The 26668-nt window shown below is 38.9% G+C and overlaps 1 protein-coding gene across 2 annotated transcripts in view; it reads left to right on the top strand.

Moving 5' to 3' along the window:
• The window catches only part of gabrb2b (gamma-aminobutyric acid type A receptor subunit beta2b), a 71287-nt gene extending 44973 nt beyond the window's left edge, over positions 1 to 26314 (top strand). For both annotated transcript variants that reach the window (XM_074611065.1, XM_074611066.1), the window contains 5 exons: positions 14819 to 14956; positions 17399 to 17551; positions 20289 to 20533; positions 21977 to 22117; positions 22699 to 26314. In XM_074611065.1, the coding sequence (XP_074467166.1) occupies positions 14819 to 14956; positions 17399 to 17551; positions 20289 to 20533; positions 21977 to 22117; positions 22699 to 23046 (1025 nt within the window). In that variant the 3' untranslated portion in view covers positions 23047 to 26314. The remainder of the gene's footprint in view (positions 1 to 14818; positions 14957 to 17398; positions 17552 to 20288; positions 20534 to 21976; positions 22118 to 22698) is intronic.
• The last annotated feature ends 354 nt before the right edge of the window (positions 26315 to 26668 follow it).

Here is a 26668-nt window from a genome sequence, read left to right as displayed (position 1 = left end):
AGCACCATAGATGTGGGTCAATAGGGGCCTACTATGCCTACTTTGTTGTAAAAGTGAAACTTAACAAGACTACAACTTCTTTAGGTTTTGGCCAACAAAAAAAAAACAGCTAGGTTTGGGCAAATAAAGTACAACTTCTTTAGGTTTAGGCAAAAAAAAAAAAGCTAAGTTCAGGGAAAAACATTGTGTTTTGGGTTAAAATAACTACAAACGCAAAGACAACTACACATTGTTGGTTTCGCATGGGATGCAAACCCCGGTCTCCTGGGTAAAAACCCTATGTTTTGTGTCCCATCCATGCTGTTGTCATGATTACTACGGTCGCTAGAGGTCGCTGTCGTGTTCTTTTATACCTTCTTTCGGTGATCTACCATGTCAATAGATAATAAAACCTACCGTTGGGTGTAGTAGGCCCCTATTGACCCAGACCTATGGGGTTTATAGCGACTGATAACGCCTATTTAATAGCCTGACAGCAGTCTAATCGGATGTAGTAACAGTACCTGTTTTGAGATTTTACACATGCTATTGCTGTTATAAAGATATTACTGTCTACTAAATGTGAGAATAAGACCTGGCACTTTCTGTATGCAAGGTTAAGGATGCATACAGGTCCATTAGAAAATGTGCTGTAACCAGATACAGGCCATTTGTCCAGCAGCAGCCTGCTGAGCTCTGTGAGAATGTGGTTACAGCAATGCAGGACGGCTCTACTGTACGGTAGTCAGCTAATGGACTAGAACGTGTTGGTTTTGCTTTGTGCATGATGTCCACCGAATGTGATATCAAATGTTGAATTAAAACACACATTATATATATCTTCAATATAAACAATTGGGGGCATCAGGGCTCGAGATAGGTGTACAGTTAGGTTAGCAGTAGAAATGTCCAAACAAACTGATGAAGAAAACTCAGGAAGGAGAGAACGCCAACAGAGAGGGAATTGAAATCAAGTTGTGGCAGATAAGGTGATGTGGAATAGGATGAGAATTATTCTTGTGTAAGCTGTTAGGCCAAATGGTTGAAGGGAACCAGGAGGGGGCAAACCAATTAAAGCGGTATTTCACAGATTTGACAAGGTGACCTCAGAGAAGCTACATACTGTACTGCTCCCACTCTCCAACAGTAGCTGACATCACAGCTCATTATCAAATATAAACTGTCTAAAGATACAGCATCACTGAGCCTCTGCCAGTGACCTCACTCGCTTGTCTTTAACCCTCCAGTGAACCTTAAAAATTAAGGACCACCGTCTCTAATGGCCTTTTCACATCACGGGCCTGAAGATGTCCCTCACGTCTCTGGAATAAGACTGTCAACACAGATACAAAAATAGCAGTCATATTCTACTTCTACACATTTTTGTTTTCCAATACATTTGTCAAGTATTTAATACTCTCATCAACATAGGAGTGCTTGCTTTATGCAAAGGTATGCATATATTTATTACTGGAAATCAATAAACAACACAAAACAATGACAAATATTGTCCAGAAACCCTCACAGGTACTGTATTTAGCATAAAAAAAAAATGCTCAAATCAGAACATGGTAAATTCAAGCCCAACAGGCAACAACAGCTGTCAGTGTGTCAGTGTGCTGACTTGACTATGACTTGCCCCAAACTGCATGTGATTATCATAAAGTGGGCATGTCTGTAAAGGGGAGACTTGTGGGTACCCATAGGACCCATTTCCATCCACATATCTTGAGGTCAGAGGTCAAGGGACCCCTTCGAAAATGCCCATGCCAGTTTTTCCTTGCCAAAATTTAGAATAAGTTTGGAGCGTTATTTAGCCTCCTTCATGACAAGCTGGTATGACATGGTTGGTACCAATGGATTCCTTTGGTTTTCTAGCTTCATATGATGTCACTCTATCTTTAAAACTGAGCCCGTTACAACCTAAAAATTGCAAATTGCATTAATGCATTAAAGAAATTAGTGGCGTTAAAGACAAGTTGTGTTACCGCGCTATTATCGCGTTAACTTTGACAGCCCTATTTAATATATAAAAAAAATATACATTTTCTATATGTGGAAGAACACCATTTTTGCCGACTAATCTAGAGAAATGTAGGAACGTATTGAAGCAGTAGTGTGCTCACGCTACTGTTGAGAGGATGACCTTCACGCCGACAAATACACAAGACCGCTCGCTTATCATCTGTAGTTTCACCTGCCAAGGGGCGCAATGAGCAAAAAGGCCTTAATCAAACTTAATTGGGAGCCTGGTATGCTTCTGGTAAGACGGTGTAGACCTTGTAACTGCAAATGTTACCTCATACTGTGTGGCGTCCATTTAAACTACTTGTTTGACCATGGTTCAGGGAATGATGGTAGTCAAGTGAGGGGGGGGGGGACAGAGAGGGACATCGGCTGTTTACAAATGAGTGTGCCTCAAAACACAGCGACTCATCAGCACCCCGAGCACACATCCTTCTCCTCTAATTTGGTGACAGGCTTAAAGTTTAAAACACACTGGCTGGGGAGTTGTAACTGCAGCTGTGTGTGTGTGTGTGTGTGTGTGTGTGTGTGTGTGTGTGTGTGTGTGTGTGTGTGTGTGTGCTTGAATAGATGTGGGTGTTTATGTGTGTGTGCAGTATATACCCAGCAGATGAAAATGTGAGCACACACACATTCTCCCTCCTTCGTGAGCCCCAGGAATTGAGGGGGCTCAAGGAGCAGTATGAGGGGGATCTATGCTGGTTCGGACTGTCTTAGATCTAGTATTGTCTTCCATGACTTTTCTAATTTATCCTGGTATACTCTCTGTCTCCCCCTCCCTTCTCTTCTTTCAAACATTTTCCAGTGTCATAATTGTGGCTCTCTTTCTGTCTATTGGCTTGTTTCCATTGAGTGTGATCGCGCCAATGTCTCCTAATATCCCCGTTATTGAACCACTGAGTCATGCCTGTGATTTAATAAGTGTTGACAGGTTGAATATAACGTCCAAGAACTTTTATGGATCAGGCTTTCATCCCTTCGTGCTGACCTTTTCTAATTATTTTAGGCAAAAGTTAAATTATTGACCCTGGTTTAATTACAAACTTTAAATAACGCAATAACAAGCTGTTTCAGCACGGCGGCTGCTGTATCAGCACGGTTATTTTGTGCAAAGAGGGATGGAGCCGCCATATAGTTTTCAATTCTACAAGACAATTCATTCATCTGTTATCATTATGAAGTTACCACACACAAACAAAAAAAATCTCCATAGAGAATGAATCATTTTGAAATTCCTCTTGGTTCCCAACTTACATCTGTCACTTGAATAAAGGATAATTCAAGAAATATTACAAACACTTCTGAGGCCGCAAAGGATATTACAGTTGCTCTGAGTCTGGAGAAAACTGCATCAAATGTATTTGTTTACTGGAAGAGTTTCCATTGTAAACGGTACAGTTCAATATGCAGTATGCACACGTCTTTGCAATTTCTCCTAGTAGCTGTGCCATTTTATTCTCATTTATGATTGTCCGTCACATCAGGACTTGATGCATGGACAAGGATCATGTCCCATATACCTTCATCACTCATAGCATGTTTGACATGAATTAGAGGTTCACACAGAAGCAGGGAAGGGAGAAATAGAAAACCTTGTGCTTGTAGTGGTGGGGATGGAGAGATGTAAATGATTCATTCTGGATAGCCCAGGGACTTTTCCTACCCTGCCTGTGACTAATGGTTTGGTGGATTCACAAATTGCTCACCCATGTTTTGGGTTGCGAGTTTTGCAAGAATAAATAAATAAAGAATAAGAACGATTAACGAATAAATACATAAACATTTCACAACAGTGAGAAAGAGAGAGTCTGACTGCCACTGGATGGAAAGAGTCGGCCTGCTAGAATATAAAGTACTGTTACTTTAGAGACATTTTACAGTACAATTATAGTAAAAGTCAAATTAATTGTGTAAACAATGTACATATATTAAAGTAAAAAGTAGAAAAAAATGCACATAATGCACTGCATAAATGTTACCGGGAGGTGTTAAAAGACATTAACAACATAAAGTGCATTGACTGGTCAACGTGTACACATCACACCACAGAGACCTAATGTCCAAATAAATGATAAATTCCTGTCCTATGGGCAATTTTCAGCCTGTGCATACAACTGATTATCAATTATACAGCTGCCTTGCTCAGCCAAGCAGAAAAGAGGACAAAACTCAAGACAATTAAACCAAAATGGCCGACAATAAAGAAGAGCAATGGACACCGTGGCAGTCGCAACTGTGACAGGCAAGAATAATGCAAGAATAATACATTTTTCAGGCATAATTCATTTATTTAGAGAAAAGCTAATTTCTTTGTTGTCTCAGTTATTACTGTATCATTTTCAGGACATGTCATTTAATTTTTGGATGTAAATATGCATAAAAACTGGTCACTGTAGAGACTATGCAGCACATATGCAGTGAAACAGAAAGAGGAATAATGCAGATAGGTGATGCAGATCCTTGTGTGTGTGGGTTGATTTTGCATTGATCTGTTGGTAATGCCTCGGGGTTCCAGTAGGGGGATCGCGCTCCTCTTCCTCACTCAATACAGAGACGAGTGAAGGGAAGAGCTGCGTGTGTGATTCATTCATCCTTCTCTCTCACTATTTCCCCTGTTTAAGGTAAATAACGTCCACAAAGCACTATAACGTTGTAAACACATGTTGTTAAGAATTCGTTATACGTCGTTGTTGTTCATTAGAGAGGAAAAGTGCACATTTTGTACTCTGTATTATGTTTGAAAGTTTCTAGCTAACGCTGTTGCTATGTAAGCTAGCTGCCGGATGCATCGTGGTCCCGTCGTAGAGTCCGTCTGGTTACTTTGTCGTCGGCATTTAAGCTAGGTTGTTACGTTCATATATGTGTATGCAGTTGTTGATTTTATAACATTTAAAGGTGAATTCATGTGTCTAAAAAAGTTAAAAAGCTAAAAGGTTAAAATACATTTCATAAGAGAGACTTCATGCTGTATTTGAATTAAGAACATTTAGAAACAGTTAAAAAGATAATTTAAATGGTTTAGAGAAAGTTAAAAATGTAATTAAGCCATGATTACTGTGGTCCAGAAACTGAGTTCAGATGTTTAAATGTATGAGTTTTGTTTACATTGCATTACATTTCAAATGTAACTCAATACAGAGACGAGTGAAGGGAAGAGCTGCGTGTGTGATTCATTCATCCTTCTCTCTCACTATTTCCCCTGTTTAAGGGGCACAACACAACAAGCATCATTAAACTACAGAAATTGATTAATCTGACACTTTAACATCTGAATAAAACATCACACAGGCAGCCAACACAGACATGTAAAGACAATATAAACTCCACAATGGCCACAGGCAACAAACACACACTTTGAAGCAAAAAACAGAGCCTGCATAGGTTTGCACATGCAGTGCACATACACGCACACAACGCTACATTGCCTACAAATATCGACGTTCATCCGGAGAGAGAGCTTATAGAGAGTAATTTACTACAGAGCTATGTTACCTCTCCTCCCCCGAACATAAACATGCCCTTTGGAGCTTGTTTTGTACACAAAAGTTATGTTAACATTCAGTGTATGTATCCTTGAGCCCTAACACATGCGCTGCATGCTCTCATAGAAAAAAAAGCTCTTTAGTGGAAGGTTTCAAGATATGGACAAATCTTTAACACAGTGAAGATAATGTTGTAAAATACACGGTGTGGTCAATTCCGAACGTTGTACATCTACAAAAGTTTTTTCATATCCAGTAAACATTACATTCCAGACTTATGCCAACCCCCAACAATCATGGGATACCCTGTTGAAAAGGTTAGCCGTTTTAAATACTTAAAGATATAAGATAGCCACCTTATTTTTATAGATGACACTGAATATGTTTTTTAGTTTACACCTACTCAGGAAGCTTAATGACTTTGGGATGAGGCAGAATATTCTTGAAATGGTGTACAAGGATCGCGTGGAAAGCATCTTATCCTTTAACATGGTCGCTTTGTTACGGACACATGAATGTCAGATGTAAAGGGAAACTGTCAGTAAACAGTACAATTATAGGGAAACCACAGATGCAACTAAGCAGCAGGTATGTACTGAATACCGAAAATAACACTCTTGACATAACAAGTGACCCGTCCTATACCCATAATTTAAATTGACTCCCTCAGGAGGGACGCTTTAGACTGCCACGAGCCACCAAAAATGTCTATAAGAAAACATTTGTCCCAAGCGCAGTTAAGTTATTACATACATTGTTAATCCCCCTCACCCCCACCCTGCGCTAAATATGCACATTTGTCTCATGTTTGCGGAATTTGCACATTGTTCATTTGTAATAGGCCTACGGAACTGTATTAGATTGCATATGATTGAACTTCCAGTGTTTTTATTGCTTCTTACTGTTGTCTTATTTGTAACTCATGTTGATTGTGGCGAAGCCAAAGACAATTTCCCCAATTGTCGACAATAACGTTTCTAACTAACTAACAAAGAAAACCTCACCGTGTTCGCATACCTTCATTCCAAGTTTATCACCCAGAAAGACCTTTGAGACAGTACATTAACTCTTTGCCCATAACTCGTGCAGGTCTATAAACATAGGCCATAACTAAGATGGATATAAGTCGTAAGAATTACTACACCCTGGATATGAATACATATGATAGAAGGGGTACAGAGAATATCACCTCGTTCCTCAGACTCTGCTGTTATCTGTAATGTTGTTACTGCTCCAAGGACTTCATAACGAAAATACAGTGCCGTTGCTGTCTCGTTTTTGATATGAGGCTGTAAATTTGGCTTTAATACCACACTACCTCAACCTCACGTTCAGCAGTATTGGATAAGGGTTGGGTTTATAAACTCGCAAGCTGAGGCCTGTCACCCTGTATTTGTTTTGTTGCTACTTGCTCAGCATCTTTATAATGCATGCGTAATCCACGACTTCGACTAGCGTAGTAGGCCACACACACAAGGTTTTACCTCAGAGCAAGGAAATACCATTACGTGCATTATTTAAAAGGGTTAAACCTCCTGATGTTCTGGGTCACTATTACAGTAATGTTTACAATGTGCAGTATATACGCTGCTGTGCAGTAGCCCCACATTCACAGGAAGCTGATTCTACTTAAAGATGTAACATTGACTTCACAAGTAGACCATGCTGTGCACCTTTTTAATAAATCATAACCAGAGTATGGTCACTGAGTCGTTAAACACTGAATACCACACACAGAAGCATTTTTGCCCTGTTTAGCTGCTTTAGCTTTAGCATATGTGTGACTCCCTCTTCAGGAGAGGGATTTGCAAAAGCATTGAGAGAGAAGACAAATTAAGACAAACTTGCAGTCACCGATACAATCACATGCATGCACAAACAGACAAAGACATCCCTGTTTGTGTCTGTAAACTCTGAGACGGGAGTGAGAGGCACATTACGACTGTTATTTCACACAGTTGCTGTGCACTCACAATGAAACTATCATTTCATTACAGCATCTCTACCAAGTAATAGTTATATTTTCCGCACCAGCGATCCACATCATATGGACAGAGCCGCTTCCACAGTCTATCTGTGTCTCGCTATCGGAGCCCATTTTTAGAAAACCGCACACATCCTCCAGGGTGTGAATGGTTTTCCTCACTCAGGCTTGCACGGCTTATTTATTTATCTTATCTTTTTAGATGTTCTGTCCCTGTCCGGGCGTGCAGTCGGCTGCAGCTTGCTGTGTAAAAGTTTCCAAGGCATCTTTTAATTGGACACCAGGAATAACATTAAAGTCGCTTTGAACTGCGCGGAATCAAAAATTCATCTGAGACATATTTAAGAGTGGAGTAGCCATCTCGGCTCACAGGGGAGAGCGAGAGTTGTTCGGGGGGGTTGATTTGACGTGCCCGTGTGTGAGGACGTCTTTGTGTGTCCATGCAAGCATGTTTCTTTATGTGTTTATGAGTGTTTGCCTGTGGACATCCACCACAAATTGTTGTCTGTTGATATGCATTAAATTGACATGCATTCCCTCCAGAGTGACCAGATCCAAACAAACCACATGTGGGACAAATAGTATGTTTGTGTGTGACAATGTAGGACACATTACAAAGCTGAGAGTTAGTCTACAATTTTGATGTAATGTCAATCTAACTTAAATAATAAACATTTCTATTCTGCCCCTTATCTTGTTACATCTCTATGCTTTGCCCGAGTGCATCCATAGATCGGCACATCTCTTTTTGATATGTACGTTTCTTGTGAGACTCAACATGTCGCTTCATGTTGTATTCCCTCTGTGTGAAAAATAACTGGCAAATTTCACAAAAAAACTCAGAATCGCCTTCCACCAGCTTATAAATACGTATAAGTACTTTCACAGTCTTTGTTGTAGCTGTTCTTCCTTTTTGTTATGATAGTTACCATCATATTCTGCCTAAATCTGCATAGCTTGCGACTTTGCAGTGACTCGCAATTTTCTCTGTTGGGCGTAGCGTAACAAAGATGGTGAAATGTTAACCTGCACTTGACCCACGTGTGCGCAGTTTGACAGCAAACACCGCCCAGTGATGACAGCCTTCCCTGCTTAATTCACAGCCATTGGATGAAAGACAGATTTTCAAAAAAAGCATCTATCTTGCAGTTGTTTGACTTTTGAAAACTAGAGCCAATGAAAATGTTGGACATTGTCTCAATATGTGGGATGTGGGACAAGGAATGAAAATGTGGGACACCTGGTCACCCTAATTCCCTCCTGTAAACTGTTGAAACATTCAGATTTCCCAAACCATACATTGTAAACGCTTCAGGTCTGGTTAGGTTGAACTGTGTTAGTTCGATTTTCAATGGGCACTATGCATCGTAGGTTTCATCATCTACACACATTCTCACAGACTCCTTGTGCATTTCCAGGACTAACCTAAAGGCTTGTACTATTCATGGTGAATAAATTAAGTTGTTTGTGACATCTTTTGATTTTAAGGGGCTGTTCTCCAGCGAGGTTTGAAAACACTTTAATTGTGAAAGAAAATCAGATGAAAAGGGATTTTTATGTTTGTTGTTTGTGCTTCTGTGTAGCGTTTAATATGTAAATCACATACATGTGTCATTACATATTAGAAACGGCACGCTACTTTCTAAGTTTTATCACAGGTGTACGATGATTCATAGCACCATTTAGAAGTGAAATAAAAACTTTGTTGTCTCTGATTATATTTGGCCCAGGGCAATATCAAAGCCTGTGTTTTTATCTCCCTCCAAAATCCGTCTTTGCCCATTAAAACAAATCAACTGAGACATTATTTCATAAGCTTGATAAAAAGGCCTGGAGTCAGATTTGGTCAGGGAGATATGCCAGAGTCCCAGTCAAATAGCTTTAGTATTGTATTGCTATCTCCTCTGATGCTATCGTGAACAATTTCATTTATTTTTGGCCTGCCAACGCTCCCGGACTTTGGAATCCATGAGAGAAGCCTTTGTGCTGGCGTAAAATACATATTGTCACACCCTTAGTTTCTTTTTTTTGTACTGAAGGGATGAGTTTTCCTCTCATGCCACTGAGGAATCAAGGAGCTAATTTCCTCTTTTCTCATTACATTGTTTCATAGCTATACAGTAGACTTACTCTCTCTTGTCTGGCATGTATTGCAGATGTCTTTTCTCTCTCTCTCTCTCACTCATTTGAGTTAATCATGCAATGGGAATCAGGACGATCCATCTGTGCCAAATACTGTGATATAATAACTTTAGTATGAAAGCGAAGTGACGTAAAATTGCAAAGTCAGCTTCAATGACATAGAAACAATGGAGTTAAGTGAATTGGGTAGCTGGACACTCAAAAATATGAGGGCCGGATCATTAATATTTAAAAGCTTTTATCGCGTCGGGATCGAGAATGTGCAATCTGTGCAATTACAATCTGCCTGCTATAGATCTTGAGATATATCTTTGGATGAGTTGCCATTTTAGGTGGTGCAAAACAGAAAGGGTTCATCCTCCAGGGAGAATGATAGTTGTCAACGTATTCTCATAAAACGGTTCGTATGATATCTTACGAAAAAGTTATTCTTCCATTTTTTTTTTATCCTGCGGATGTCCAGCAACACGTCTACATTTCCGTTTGTTACATATAATAAACATCCGTCTTCACAGGAAACAACTTGGTTAGGTTTAGGCAATACAACTACGTAGGGTTAGGAAAAGATTGACTTGGTTAGGATTAGGCAACAAAATTACTTAGTTAGTTTTAGGAAAAGATCGCGGTTTGGCTTAAAATAACTCCAGATGTGGCGTTACATAGACAATACATCAACATTGACTGCTTGTATCACACGGGACAAGAACGCAGGCCTCATGGGCAAAAGTCCAGTATTTTTTGACCCACCCATCCACCCTGACCTCCTTATGCAGCATTTGCTCTTTATATTTCCTGGTTCACGATTACACATTGATTTTGTGGGATATACACAAATTACAGTGCATTACTTTTCGTAGGTATAGCTACTAACAGTGTATGAGATCTGCCTATAGTAGTAAATGTAATGGCAATCTCCCTTACATGTTGATACATCCCGTGTTTGGCCTCGGTGGTGACACAAGAGGAAGGATCAGGGGGTCACCAACAAAATGAGCTTTCATCCTCTGGGACAGAACACATTGACTCAAATTTAAATTTTGAATCTCAGGCGGTGGTTCAGTCGCGGCTTTATCACTTAAGAAATGTATCCAAAATTAAGTTATTTCTGTCTGCCCCTGACCTGACCTGCCTTTATTTCATCCCATCTCGACTAATATAATTTCCTTATACTCTGCACTTAGTAGAGAAGCACTTAATCGTCTGCAAGTTGTTTCAAAATGCAGCTGCCAGGCGTTTTACTGGAACTGAGAGAAGAAGAACACATTAATCTCATTTTCCCATCCCTTTGTCCTTTGGCTACTTATTTCCTTTGGAAAACATTCTGAGAAATTATTGATTACCCCTTTGTGAGGCGATGACCATGATGATGATGCCATATGACTACCCAAACTGTACATGACTGTGTTGGAAATCCATTGTTTTTGAGAGAAAAATGGGATTATATCTTAACGCACCAAACTCCACTTCCGTCAAGAGGACCAGGAGATGTCAGAGTGTGAGGGTGTTGAAAGCAGCCACTGAGGAGTCTGTGTTAATAATTCAGAGCAACTAAATAGGTCACACAAGTATTAATTAAGCAGAGCAGGCTATGGAAGAGGGAAGGTAGAGTGAAAGATAGACGGACACATAACAGTAGTTGTGAGAGAAATAACAGAGAGTAGTGTAATCAAATGGAAAAAGTGGTGGGAGAAAGGGAGATAAAAACAGAACAAGTTAGAGAGGAAGAGTGGGGGAGAAAAGCAGAGACCAGAGGAGGAATAGGAGAGGTGTGGCGTAACGACCTATATTAAATGCAATGAAACAACGTGGGAGTTCCCTCTAAATTGTTCTGTCAAATGTGCTTTCATTCGTCATCCAGCACGTCGCCACCACCATCCCACACACACACATACTGCACATACTCATGCAAATCAAACATTTTAATTCACTTTCTAGCTGCTAAATCTCCCCATCAACATTTGACAGAGCATTTGACAAAACTTGCACGCATGCAACAATAATCGCTCTGGCAAATTCTACTAACATGCATGCAAATCCCCTTTGCAGCAACCATCACAAAGGGTTATTATCGTACTGAAAACTGCCGATTTGTTGTTTAGTCCATCTCCTGCTGTTACCTAAAAATGCAAAACTACCATTCCATATTGGGAGCGACTGAACAGTTTGATCAGTTTTATGATTCGGTTGTTTGTCTCGAGGCAGCAGAGTGTATTGCAAGTCTAGACCTCCTGCCTCTTAGTTGAGCGAGTTCACACTTGGATACACTCATGGTGAGCTGTCAGAGCTCTGAGACAATCTATAGCGCTGCCAGCTTGCTATGTACAAAATATAACAATCTAACTGTTTTGCGCTATAGAAATGAGCTCTGTGTCGCCTCTCAACCCTTTTGTCGCCCTAAAGAATGCCAATATGGAAAAGCAATATTGCCGTCTGTGTTTTTAAACAAGCTTGTCTGCTGTACATACAGCATGGTTTATTATTATGGTGACTACTGCTGTTGCATAGGGAGGCCTCAAACAACTTTATTATTATTGAAAGAGGCATACAAACATGCGCGCAAAGGTTCACATGCTGACAGTTTAACCCCTTTTTATATATTATTTTGCAAATTGCTGTTTTACTCACCCGATTCAACTGTTATCAGGCCGTTAAATAGGCGTTATCAGTCGCTATAAGCACCATAGATGTGGGTCAATAGGGCCCTAATACGCTATACGATGTAAAAGTGAAAGTGAAACTTAAAAGCAACACGTTCTAACACTTTGTAAAACTAAATGAAACGTCATGTTTTGAAGACAAACAAAAAGGCTTCTTTAGGTTTAGGCAACAAAACTACAACTTATTTAGGTTAGGCAAAAATAACACTTTGTAAAACTAAATGAAACGTCATGTTTTGAACACAAACAAAAAGGCTTCTTTAGGTTTAGGCAACAAAACTACAACTTATTTAGGTTAGGCAAAAAAAACACTTGGTTAAGTTAAGGGAAACATTGTGTATTAGCTTAAAATAACTAAGAACACAAAGACAACTACAAGTTGTTAGTTTCACACGGAATGCAAACTCTGTGTTTGTGTCCCATCCTGTCATAATTACTACGGTCGCTAGAGGTCGCTGTCGTGCTCTTTTATACCTTATTTCGGTGATCTACCATGTGAATAGATGATAAAACCTACTAGTGGATGTAGTAGGCACCTATGACTCACATTTATGGGGCTTATAGCGACTGACAGCGCCTATTTAATAGCCTGCCAACAGTCTAATCGGCTGTTTTAATTGAGCATCACATAGTTTTAGCATGGCTTTATTGGTGAACACACCTTCTAAAGAAGTGCGCCAACCTCAGCTGTTTCCCGTCTCTCCTCATCTCCTTTCTCTCCTCTCTGTGACCAACACTCTTCTGCCCTGAAGTCATCAGACATGTCAACTGCACCAGAGCAGACAGTAGGCAGTGGATTATGCAAGAGCCAAGTTTCATGGTCTAATGAAAATTTTCTACTTTTCTTCTTGCCTTCTTTTTTGTAAGAGCACTTGTCTTCAGCTATACAGTAACTACAGAGTAGCGTGTTACTCAATCATTTATTGCTCCTGCCCACTGGCCGCCTTGCTGTCCATGTCTCCACTGATTGGGCCAAAATGAGAGCAAAAGAGCGAGTAGCTCTGGTTCAGATTAATATTAATGGACTTGCTTTTATTCCCTTTACAGATTTTACTGTGTTTTAAAGATGAAAATGGATTCCAAGCCTGGTTATTTAATCATTATGGCTCTTGGTATTTAATTATTTAGTTGCTCATGGGACAAAACATAATAAAGTTGACTCATATATATTTAGTCACATATATAAGGGTTTCCATCAGCTCCAATGTGGCATGTCGTATGTTTAACTTCATTTCATAATTCATAGTTTTAACAGGTTTTTCCATAATTCAGTTATTGTCAAGAATACAGTACCAAGGCATCAGCATGTGATTTGCGCTTGGGTACCTCAGAAGTGCACTTGAAACAAGGCATAGAATTGTTGTAGAGCTGCTCAGTGGCCCACTAGTTGTACTGGGCAGCTGCATGTGTGTAACTGTGTGAGTACTTCAGTTAACAAAATTTACTACCCTGAGTTGTTTCCCATGTTATGTCAAGATCAACAATCCAGCCTGGTCTCATTCACAGAAACGTAGGTACATAACTGAAGTTATCTCACTATACTTAGTTTAACCCAAACCACAATATTTTACTAAACCCAACCAAGTAATTTTCCTAACCTAAGTAAAAAACTAAAAAAGCTTGCCAATGGGTACTGACCGAGCGTCCGTATGAGACGACTTGGTAAAAAGAATGGGTTGAACTATCCCAAGTGAGGGGTCAAGTAGATTCAAGAGCACACAAGTGGATCATTTTGAATATAAAATAATACTAATAATTGTACTGAATAATTACAGTAACGCAGTCAAGTCACGTTCATTTCTAGAGCACGTTTAAAAACACTAAAGTTGACTTGGCTTGGGAACCGGAGGGTTGCCGGTTCAAGTCCCAGCAAGTCAAGTACGGACTTTGTGATGATAATTATTAGCTAAACAAAAAAAGAGATGTATTTTTAGACAGATTTTAAAGGTATCAGTGGAGGAGGAAGATCTAATCGTTAACAGCAAACTATTCCACAATTTAGGGCCAACAACTGAAAATGCTTGATCACCTTTAGCTTTTAAGTGGTTGGATGGAGTGGAGAGAAGTAGGGTGTAACCGGGTGCCGGAGTTGCTACTTGACAGTGTCATGGCATTGAGACGCCAGGTTCACTGACTTCCATTCATTCTCCCCAGTCTAATCCAATTTAGCAAGCCCCCTTTTTTTTCTTTTTATATACAATTATGCAAGTATGTGTGGGATAAATGGATCTGGCACCACTTAAATCAGTAAGTAGTTGTAGGAAACAAGCACATACAGTATATTCATACTGTAAATGCATATACACAAATTAAGATAAAAGAAACATCCTTTCTTTGCGGATAACCTCATATTTCAAATCAGTGAACCAAAGACCAATTACTGTGTCTGCTGTCAGCACAATGTAAAATGGTGACAAATGCAAACCTAATCAGACAAAGTGATTCATTAACTGGACGGTACGGGATCCAGATGGGACACAATTATGAACATATATATATACTGTACAGACCATTAACAATCCTCAGTAATTCCTGTGCTTTTTTCTCAGATGGCTACACTACAGATGACATTGAGTTCTACTGGCGAGGAGGACACAATGCTGTGACGGGGGTGGACAGGATCGAACTGCCCCAGTTCTCCATTGTGGATCATAATCTCATCTCAAAGAATGTCGTCTTCTCCACAGGTAATGGAAAACGAACATTTGAAATGCATGAATCATAGTTGATTGGTTGAGCACAATAACAGCAACACCAATACAACATACATACATAAATACAATGCAATCCAATATTATTATCCCTGAAGTAAATATTAAGTTGAAGCATATATGGTAAATTTCCACTTAATACTTTGCTATTATTTTCATTAAAAGAGACCTTTAATTATTTTCTGTCTCTTAGGGTTATTTCATTTCATTATCATTACGCTGCTGCAAAGAGGGCAATATGGCGATTCATAAATATTGACTCTTTTGACAGTTTGCACTTATTGATATGAAAAATAGCATCCACTAATTTCCAGAGATGCAAAATGTTATGCAAATGCACGAAGAAGACACATACAAACCTTCAAATGAAGTGCCATCCTGGGAGATGGAAGACACCATGACTTATTTAACAGCAATAAACAAAAAGAATGCTGTCTGATACAATGAAATATTCATCTCCTCTGCATTTTCATATTCATGAATTTGTCATGCAAGCAAGCAATTGTAAGCGTGTTCTGCTGAATACAGTTTCTGGATACTGCACTGAATGAGAGCAAAACACTAATGCAATAAGAACATGGAGACTCCACCAATGAGAGGGCTTGTTTTGTCTGCAGGGGTCACACGTTCCACGTAACCTTATTAATAACATAATGCTTTCTGATGAATGCACGATGTTTTGTGTATGCATGCGTGTATGTGTTTATTTATCAACCCAACTGTGTCCCTGCAGTTTGCCCTGAATGTATTGCATTATATAGAGATATGGTAGACGGGGATTCCCCTTTTATGTGCTGTCTACTGCGATATGGAGTGAATGACCTCGGGGCCACCCAGAGATGCAAACATCAGCACAAGTGCCTGGGCATTCACCCAATACGAGTGTCATGTTTCACTCCAAGGATGGCCAATGTCATTGGCGCCCTTATGAATAATAAATCTGCACAGTTGTACCTCCGTCCTGTCATTTACTACCCAAGCTGTTTCCTCACTTCATAAAGAACTAATTTAGGGATTCTCTCGGTGGCTCGTGCTAACATTAGCTAAATGAAATAGCAGATCTAAGTGGCGACATTCCAAGAGGAGCTGAGGCTGGTGGGTTGTTGGTGCTTTCATTAAAAAGACTTTATCTTCCTCCCTCGCCCCTCTTCTGTTTTCTGCATGACTCTCCAATACACTGTATAATGCAGTGTATTCTCATGGTGCCTTTCCCCATTCAGTTGTAATGCAACTCAAACCAAAATACAGCCAATTCCCTAAGGAGAGGAATATGTGTGCTGATAAAATTTGCCATTACCAAAACCCCTGTTGTGGGCTTATTTCCAATAGAGCAAGATAAGCGAAAAAAAGGAGGACCCTCAACAGACAAATCATCAAACCTCTTGCAATATTGTGTATAAACACAGGCGGTGGAGAACAGGTAATTCTGGAGAGCGCTGATGCTTCAGTTTAGTGGACACAACAAATATGGCTTTTTACTGAGTTGCTTCTGCAATGGACAACCCAGGGATGAAAGATTATTGTTGATAAAAGAGCTTGGAAGAAGAACTGCTGAAGGAGTGCAGTCTACGTTTTTAGTATACCCTCACAACAACGTTAATAATAAATCAGTTTATCAAGCCAAAGTGCTAAACATTCACTGCTTCCCTCTTCTGAAATGTAATGACTGTTTGGACAAAATTTGACCTTAGGCCCAGTGAAATTGTGATGAAGATTTTTCACTCTTTACTAAAAGGTTAATTGATTTACCCCAAAAAATAATTTAAGTATTTTATATGATTTTTGATAGACTTTTCTCACTAGAACACCTTTTGATTCCCATTGAAAAAAAAAAAGGTTGCGTGGTTGTTTTTGGTTCGCAACCTCTACTTCTTCTTCTACTCGGTTTACTTGCTGATTATAGCCTTGTATAGCCTATAGTGCCAACTTCTGACCAACCTACGCTGTACCCGAGTTTATTTGCTCCAAACCAGTTGATGGAAATGCGCCTAATTTGAATTTATTTTCAAAAGGTCGCTAATGTCTGACCACAGAAGAGGTTTGAACGATGGTATCCCTTTTTGTACATGGCTTGTAAACCTAGGATTAATGATAGGTGTAGCTTACTACAACACCCAAAACTAGCATTCTTACTCCGTCTTCAACCAATAGTCATCTTTGATAGCCAATACCCATCAAAACTAACATTCCCAAACCTTAAATGAGTACGATTTAGCGCCTATACCTTGAGTAGATAAGAAACACAGTTTTCTGACAAATTACCTGTTCTTTTGTCTGAACTAATGCTGAGGTCTTGGGACACAATCACAATCAGAAAACATAAAGCTCTTGAGACCTGGCAGCTCTGGCAAATATTGTGGGAATCCGTCATCTTACACTGCTTCTGCTTTTTTTTCCTTCCCCGTCCCCTCTCTGCAGGTGCTTACCCTCGTCTGTCCCTGAGTTTTAAGCTGAAGAGAAACATCGGGTACTTCATCCTGCAGACATACATGCCTTCTATACTTATCACTATCCTCTCCTGGGTCTCCTTCTGGATCAACTATGACGCCTCTGCTGCCAGAGTGGCTCTGGGTGAGGCCTGCAATACAAATATAGACAGATTGACAGTACATTGGGGTGGACACTTTAAAAGGAGATTACTCTGGCGCTGAAATAGACTGACCAGGGAAAGCTATACATAGATTTATTTTTTTCCCACTAATTTCACCTCAGAACATTCACATCATTCACTCGAAGGGCGAATAGAGACAAGAAACCTTGGTGGTGACAGGTTGAGGAAAGAAAGATTTACAACATATCTAACATTAAGCCAGGCAAGAAAATCTGTAGAAAACCAAACATTGAATATACTGATAAAGAAAAAAGCAATAGTTTGTAGAAGACCTGTTTGACCTATAAGTATAAATGGATGGATGGATGGATGGATGGATGGATGGATGGATGGATGGACAAATGAACTTTGTAGTGCTGAGAAGGCCATGACTTTTCATTGGAAAGAATCCTATTTCTACAACCCTCACTTCCAACTCATCAAACACCACCGATTGGATAGGGCCCCGGCATCGGAAACCGACGAGCGGAAGGTACCCTTAAGCAACAGTTTGTGATGAACCGGGCTTTCAACTAACCTCAATGTAAACCACTTGAGGCATTAATCGACGGTTTCAGGATGGAGGGGTGGTGGATGGTCAAACAAACACAAGACTTTCAACCAGGAGACCGGTGTTCGTCTGCCGTAACGTTAAAAGTAACGTTGACTCATTTTGTCACGTCAGTCGTTAGTCACGTGACTCGTTGGTATCGTCAGTCCAGTGAGTCACGTGAGTCGTTAGTCACGTAAGTTGAGTCAGTGAATTTAACGTCAAACACTACAATTTCCTATCCAAGTGGTTGTGTTGCCTAAACCTAACTTCCTGTGAAAAAAGACGTTTATTTTGAAAGGACATGTAGCGAATGTATCTTGACACGCCGTCTCTGGTCCGTCCAAAAGTTACGCAAGAGGGGTACCCTTTTCAATGTTCTCAGATGCCGAGAGGCACTGACCAAGCAGCGGTATTTGACGAGTTGGGAGTGAGATTGTGTTGCGTTCTACAGGTCTTCAAATTTGATCTGAAATTTTCCCCTTTATAAATGCATTAATTGATTTCTGTGCTGTATGTATTTATTCATTTTAGACCTCATAAGGTCCTTATACAGTCATTAGAGAATAGCACTGCAGTGATCCACAGCTACACGTTTAGTTTAGTTTATTATTAGTTTATTTGACAGGGACAGTGAATATTAATAATATTCTGAAAATAGGCCAGTTAGCCAGAAAGGCTAATTTTCATTGGTATCTGTTTCACTTCTTTTACAATCTCTGTGGGTATTAACAGGGTCAAATATCCATCACAGTACAACAAATGTTGCTGAATCCTACAGACGTATTATGATGGATGACCAGTTTGATTTGTTTCCACTCTGATTCCAGAGCCTTTGTGCTTTTCTGGAAGTCCCAATTTCCCCCCGTCATCCTTGATTATGTAAACCCCGTGTAGCCTGTGAGGTTTGTATCGAGCTTCTAGCTTACTCTGTGTTTATCGGAAGCTCCCTGTCTTCTTTTCACCCAACTCCATCCACCCAGCTTCATCCATCCTTCAACCCATCCCTCGCTTTAGTCGACAAGGCAATTTTGCTGATTGACGACTGAGCTGCATTTAGTGATCCGGGGGGAAGGCATGCATGGGATTTAATGAAAAAAAAAAGGTAATGCTCCATAATGGAGGTGGGTCAGCAGAGTTGGGAAATGTTCGGTCACCCCCCAATCTACACTAGACTCAGGAACCACTTTACTCTGACCTGGTTTCGGGCATTAAAATGGACCTGTAATGGCTGAATCACATGGCCACGGTGCTGCAGGAATCCTTTGTTGTTATTGTTAAGCTCTTGCAGCAACAGCTTGGGAAAATTGCCTGAATCCTATTTTGAGCGGTAGTCACCTGACAGCTTTGTGACAGCTGTAAAATAATTTAGTAATTGTTTACTGAGACTCTCAATAGTGCTCAATGGTGCAATAATGCTTTCACAGTAGAATATACACGTATGCGTGGGAGGCTTTGTGAGCGCTATAGGAGCTGAGAACACAATTATTTCATCATGCGAGGAAAATCATATTTAAGCTTTAGAATATAATTCCTGCATATGGATAATACCATAGACACACACTATTGTAAGCACACTACATCCAAGAGCCAGTGCTTTGCTTAAAACGGCAGGAATATGAAATGAAATCACTACCAACAAGACTTAGCATGTCACTCATAATAAGCAGAAACTCAACACATTGATATGCACAGTCAATCTGACAGTAACTATCCCCACAGCTTGCTGGGCGAGGTTTTTCAAAACTGTCTACAACTTTTCTCGGTAGGAGTTCTCGCTAATGAACAAGACCAAGGTTGACATTTGAATTTCAAATCGCTGCAGCACTTCAGGTGCACGTCTTTTAGCTCGTCTCCCGATGAATGGTTTGAAGTCATGGGGGTAAGCCCCTTGGGTTCATTGATCCTGGCAGGCTTAATCAAGCACAGACATGGCATCAAGTAGATCACAAAGATGTCTTGCAGTCGGAAGGATTAAAACTGTCACACATTCAGTCAGGACCGTACAGTAAGTAGGGGTTCCAGTTGATTGTTGCTATTGATTTAATAGAAAGGATAATGCAAGGAGTAAATTTGTGAGTGCCTTACATAAAAACGGCATACTTTATACTGCCAACATTCTTGATTCATATTGTTTCTGTTATAATGTAATGGTCTTTCTTCTGCAGGTATTACCACGGTGCTCACCATGACTACCATTAACACCCATCTAAGAGAAACCCTCCCGAAAATCCCATACGTCAAGGCCATAGACATGTACCTCATGGGCTGCTTCGTCTTTGTCTTCCTGGCCCTGCTGGAGTATGCGCTGGTAAACTACATCTTCTTTGGACGGGGCCCTCAACGTCAGAAAAGGGCAGCTGAGAAACTAATTATAGCCAACAACGAAAAGATGAGGATGGATCCAAACAAGGTAGGAATACCTTAGCTCAGTGGTTCCCAACCTTTTTCCTGAAGGGACCCTTTTTCTATCATTGAGTAAACTGATGACCCCTGACTAAGTGACAATATTATCAATGCATAACACTTATTGTACAGAACAACTGATAAACTGATACAATTAACCCAATTAAGTAATAGTCAGCACAATACCTGCAGGAAGTTTGTGTAAAACAAGCCATTTAGATACATTTAGAGCAGACTATTTTCTGTGAATATTGCATCAGAGATGAGTTTTCCTGTTATTTTTTTAAGGATTTTAACACAATATTTTGTCTGCATTATGTATTTTATTGATTTTTTAACAATCATTCAAACTTAATAATCTTCTTTTATGACAGAATCAATGTTTTTTCTTCTCCCTGACGCTTGGTCATTATTTTGTTATCTCTTTGGTTGTTTTAACTGCGTGCAGGATGAGGCTGTTTAGCAGAGGGAAAGCTCTGTGAATATAGCTTGTTTTCAGGTCTTCACTGTGCTCCTATCCTGATTATAGCTTAAATATTAATCAAAACTTTAAGAAAATAATAATAATTTAATTTTCTTCTCAGAGATGAATGAAATCCTGAAATATAGGCCAACCGTATAGTTTTAAAAAAAGTTGTCTTACACTCCTTAAAATCAAGAAGGCTTCGCGACCCCCTGTGAAGCTTTGGCGACCCCTAATTGGGGGTCAGGACCCCCAGGTTGGGAACCAGTGCCCTACCTTGCCTCTGTAGTTTGTCGACCTGCATTTCCCCAAATTCAGAATATTTCACTGAAAAATGCCTCCATGTAAAGCAAACTCTAGATTAGCTTCCATGTTGTCACATTTTCAAGTGAAAGCAGTTTTCTTTGCTCTAGATTCACCTAATCACATATTTTCTTTACTTTGCAGCAGAATTGCAAATTAATTATTCATAAAGCTGTCTAAGGAGCTCAGAATAATTACTAGCAAAGAAAAGAAATGTCACCACTTCAAATGGAGGGGTTGACCTAATGTTTCCTGCCATCACTGTGCCAAGGAAAGCCAGCCTAATAAGCTTGTACTAGCCCTGTTTGAAATCCAAATGAGACATGTTGCCAGCTGGAACAGAGGGAAAGAAGGTCTCAGAGCCACTTGGCTCTTTGTCTTGAAAGAGTTGCGTTCACATTCCCAGTTTATCCTCCCAGCAGACGTGAACCAAATACTTACTAGCAGGGATGCAAAATGGCCACCATAACATGGCTGCACATGGATGTGGTAATATTAGTTGAATACAAAATGCTGTCTATACTGAGTGGAAACATTTATATCCTGTAATATGGAGTGCAGGCAAAAGAGGAAAGTAAAACTGAACTTGAATCCTCTGATAACACTGCTGTACTGCAGTTCATGTCCACATGTATTTGCATTTAAAGTTGCTCAAGTAACCATGGCGATTCTGCTTGCTTGCAGTGGCTGGTGGGGAATGTAGTTGGCAGAGATGATACTCTGTATGCAAGAATGAAACAAAGGGATCTTGATGGTCATGACTCGATGTGGGAACCAATCTTTGTGGATGACGCAGCAATTGGACTTGGCGATCAAAAGAATAAGGTACTGCAAAAATCTATTTCCAAAATGTCAAATTGTGTTTACATTTAGATTGTTTTTGGCCACTTAGAGGCAGCAGAACAAGATGTAAACACAAACATTGACATATTATACAGTTGATAATGGGTTACCATTGTAACATGCATGAACATTTATTTGGAGTTGTGTTTTTGGCCACCTGGATAATATAAGTCCAATATTCTTAAGAGTTGATCTTCACCAACTTCTTGAGAAAACATATGGCTCTTTAGCTTCCAAATGTTCCATTATGTGCATTAGCTAGTCACTAACTTTGTCTGTCTGCTGTTTGGTGCTGGGCAGATAAAACTAAAACGTCAATCAAAGACGCTAAAACACTCCATAGATAATGATTATTCTCTATGGATTTGTCAATAGGAGCTACCCATTTCACATTACACATAATTATATACCCCCATAGTTAATTATTATGGTCTCTACCATTTTTGAAATATAATCTTGGCACTTCCTTTTTTATTAATTTTAGTAAAATGTATTTATCAGAGACAAATTGCTGTTGCATGATAGTCATACACTAGACAAACTTGACTCTTTTTCTTGGGCAGATGGACCCACATGAAAACATCCTAATGGGCACCCTGGACATCAAGAATGACATGGGCATATCAGAGCTAGCTCTGGGTCTCAATGACCCACGAAATACCATGCTGACCTACGACAGCTCAACTCTACAGTACCGCAAAGCCGGGCTGGCCAGGCACAACTTTGGCCGAAACACGCTGGAGTGCCACATGACTCAAAAGAAGAGCCGACTACGAAGGCGCGCTTCACAGCTAAAGATCAACATCCCAGACTTGACTGATGTAAACTCTATTGACAAATGGTCGAGGGTGATCTTCCCAACTGTCTTCTCCTTCTTCAACATTGTTTACTGGCTTTACTATGTCAATTAAAAGAAACAAAGGACATCAGTGAGGGCAAGAACAAACAGCAAAATATGTTTCTCATTTGTTGTTTGTATCTGGTTTGTTTCATTTTTATGTGATCTTGTAAAACTGGACTGAATCACTATTCAGGACTGGATCCATCATATCTTGGAATACCGCATTTGCTGGCTAACACGTGAAAACCTTATAGAAGAGAGATTACAAACATATAAGGTGCCTGTTCCTGAGTAATTGTTTAAATTGTACATATTTTGTGAATTGTGTATCTTGCCATTTTTTAAAATGTTTGTTTGCATATATTTTTATGTTTTTATTATGTTAGAATTACAGCATACATAATTCATTGCCAAAATATCATATCAGTTAGATACCAATTGACGAGTTGATTACCATTTACTTTCAGTGACACTATTTAAAAAGTACTGAAGCATGTTTCAGGTCAGCAGGGTTTTCTAAGATGTTACTATAATTAATTTCATACTGATAATATAAGGGCCTGAAGTTCACAATTTACAATATCATGTAATGTGAAAGAAATTTCAGATCAACATTTTTCTACTTTAATATACTGGGAGCATTATATGATTTATTTCTAAGCATCTTCTCAGTTCATAAACCATTTTAATAGGGCAGTATTAAGTAACATCAACTAAGAGCATTCCAAAAAATTCCAGGTTTTAACTCCGATTGCACTCAAGGCGTCTATAGAAGGTCAAAAATGGTATAATGTAAAGAAGCATAAAGCTAATACAGCCATTTGGATTGTCATTAGTGTGTACTGTGTCAAACTGTTGAAATAGTGTACAGAACCCAAAGAGAGAAATATGTAAGAAAGAAAATAAATAATATTTTGTCTTTAGCCAAATTTGCTTTACTTATATATTGTTATAATTATTAATACTTATTGGATTCTACCCCAAAGCACAAAATACACAGTATGGATGTCTTTGGGGACGACTGTATCTGAAAAAGTAGTTAAGTCTTTAACTGTATATTTACATAAATATCACATGAATAGCATTTATTGTATGGATAATATGACCTACAAAATGTCCCTTTCAAATCTCTATTATCACGTTATTGGATACATATTTACCACATGGTTAAAGAAAATTACTCGCAACTGCTGAAAAGGCACTTTATTAGCTATGATTATTCTTTCATGGTTCAACAAGAACACAGATGGTAAAGCTAAAAGGACAGAATGCATAAAAAGCACAAAAAAACCTTCAAATATCAGCTTTTGACACCATTATTTTAATCTAATTTTTTCTATGCAGATGATGTTTCCTTTTGTTGCCAATGAGTTTACAGTATGTATTGCATCTGCCTCCCAAGCCAGATTATTATAATCATCATTAGTTGAAAACCTCTTAGTCATGAATTGTTTCCAGATTGAAAAATGGGTTGATGACAAGGACTTAGCCGTAAATCCAAAATGAACGTATAACAGATAATTACTGCTTATTTACTAATGATGATGTGCTTCTGACTGTATGTACACAAGGTAGATTTTATAAAAAGATTTTGCACATAAGTTCTTAAAAGCCATAGAGGCTGTACCGAAGTTCTTCTAATACCTGGTGCTTATGGGGGCTGTTTTAAGAGGACATTTATTAAGATGACATAATGATCACACTATGTTTCAGTTACAACAAGGCTAAAATGTAGAAATACAACTAGGGCTGCAATACACAAAAGTGTCATATCCCTCTCCCCATAGATTTTCCACAGTGTTCGTATGAATGAACTCTGGCATTATGGCCTCTTTTTCGCATACACAAAGTACCAAATCATTCATCAAAGGAGTCCCTGTGAGTGGCAAATGAAAGATAAAGTGACAAGGAGAAGGTGACTCCAAATATCTTTCAAAAATCACACTAAAATGATAACTGGAGCATTTGTCTCAAATGGTTCTTTTGAGTTCACCTAATATAACAAGACCTAACTCAAAGGGTTAATTTATCCTGGTATGCCATTCATCTTGATTGTGAAAGTGTGAGTGAACACTTGAACATTAATATTATAATTGTTTACTTAAAATGTAGCCACAGACCGTTATGTTTCACTGCATGCTTTGTACAGTAGTAACTCCTTGATATTCAGTTTTTGATCACTTTCTCCTTTCTCACTGAATTGTTTCATTTCATTTGTGCTTTTTTGTGTTTAATTCACCTCACAAATGAGCATACATAAGTCTGTAATTACAATTTATGATAAGTATGTCTGATTGGTATTTCAAATATTGATGATGTTATTAAGAATATTTACGTTTTTCTAAAAAAAAGCATTTACGTAACAGTTACAACTATTTTAAGAATGACACAATGATGCATTTTCACAAGCACTGCCCAACAAATGAAATGTAATCTTTGAACTTTGTGCATAGTTCTAACTTACAATAACCTCACTGGTGTTTACATGTCACTCATCAAAATGAACCATTTTCACATTGTGTTGATCTAGGTATTGAAAACTGCGCATAGTAAGTAAATTGTTACATTTTGTTTTGGGAGTTTTTTTAATAGTTCTGGTGATTATGTCAAACACAATTCTTCTCATCTTTCTTGTTTTTAATGTTTGTTTATTTTGCAAGTAAATTTTTTAAAAAAGCATACGCAAAGGGATCCAGATAGATTCTGAGATCTACTCAAACAGATCATTGACATTGTAAATTTTTCTATAGGTGAGTTGAATTCAAATTTGGGAACATGTCCCCAAAAAAATATTTAAATAAATATGTATATATCGGATAGTATATTAATAATCGTCAATTGGAACATATTATTCTTGTAAATAAATACCTATGAGCTTTCAACCGAAAAGACAAAACGGACATTTTCAATATAATTTGTGATGTTAAGAGAATGCAAAGGCTGATGTTAAACTACAGTGTGTAAATAGTCTATTTTACAGTGTCACTTGATCACTTTTTGTTCCTTTTTGCTCTATTTGTCAAAAGACATTTCTTTGGTTTTGCCAAAATGTAACATATACTGTATTCATGAATGTAGTTGATATTCTTTTGCAGCATGTATTTGCTGTAATGTGTCAGCAAAAGTATTACAATTTCTTGTACCAATGATCAGCTAAATACAGCTTAATGTACACCACCTTTTCAAACATACAGACATATGTACACACACACACACACACACACACAAAGGGGCCAAGTGATAAAGAGGTTAGCGATGCCTTTGTATCCGCCCAAAAGTCAACCATCTCAGGTCAGCACAATTCACACTACTAACAACACTACAACCACCAACTACAACTTCAAACCCAAGAATTGTACTTAAGGAAAAGTACCTTAGTGAGCTTGTTTCAGATGTTTTCTCTGTAATGTGTTTGCTTTCTCTGTTTAACACAAGTCCCATAATACTATACACAGTACACATTTACAGTACTAACAGCATGGCACACTTTTTCAGCATTGGCAGAATCTAAACACCTAAAATATTTTAAAAGTCATTAAGGTACTAAATCCACTTCAGCCATAGGACATGTCTCAACCTACCCAATATAAATATATTTCTTAATCTTCAGAATAATACTGTATGTGGTATGACATGGTATATTTGAGTGTGAGAGTGTGTAGTGGGTGTATGTTGGCCAGACAGTAATGTGT

Source organism: Sebastes fasciatus, chromosome 16 (assembly GCF_043250625.1).
Source record: "Sebastes fasciatus isolate fSebFas1 chromosome 16, fSebFas1.pri, whole genome shotgun sequence".
Taxonomy (NCBI): Eukaryota; Metazoa; Chordata; class Actinopteri; order Perciformes; family Sebastidae; genus Sebastes; species Sebastes fasciatus.
The sequence above is the reverse complement of the archived record's forward strand: the minus strand, read 5'-3'. Positions and strand labels throughout refer to the sequence as shown.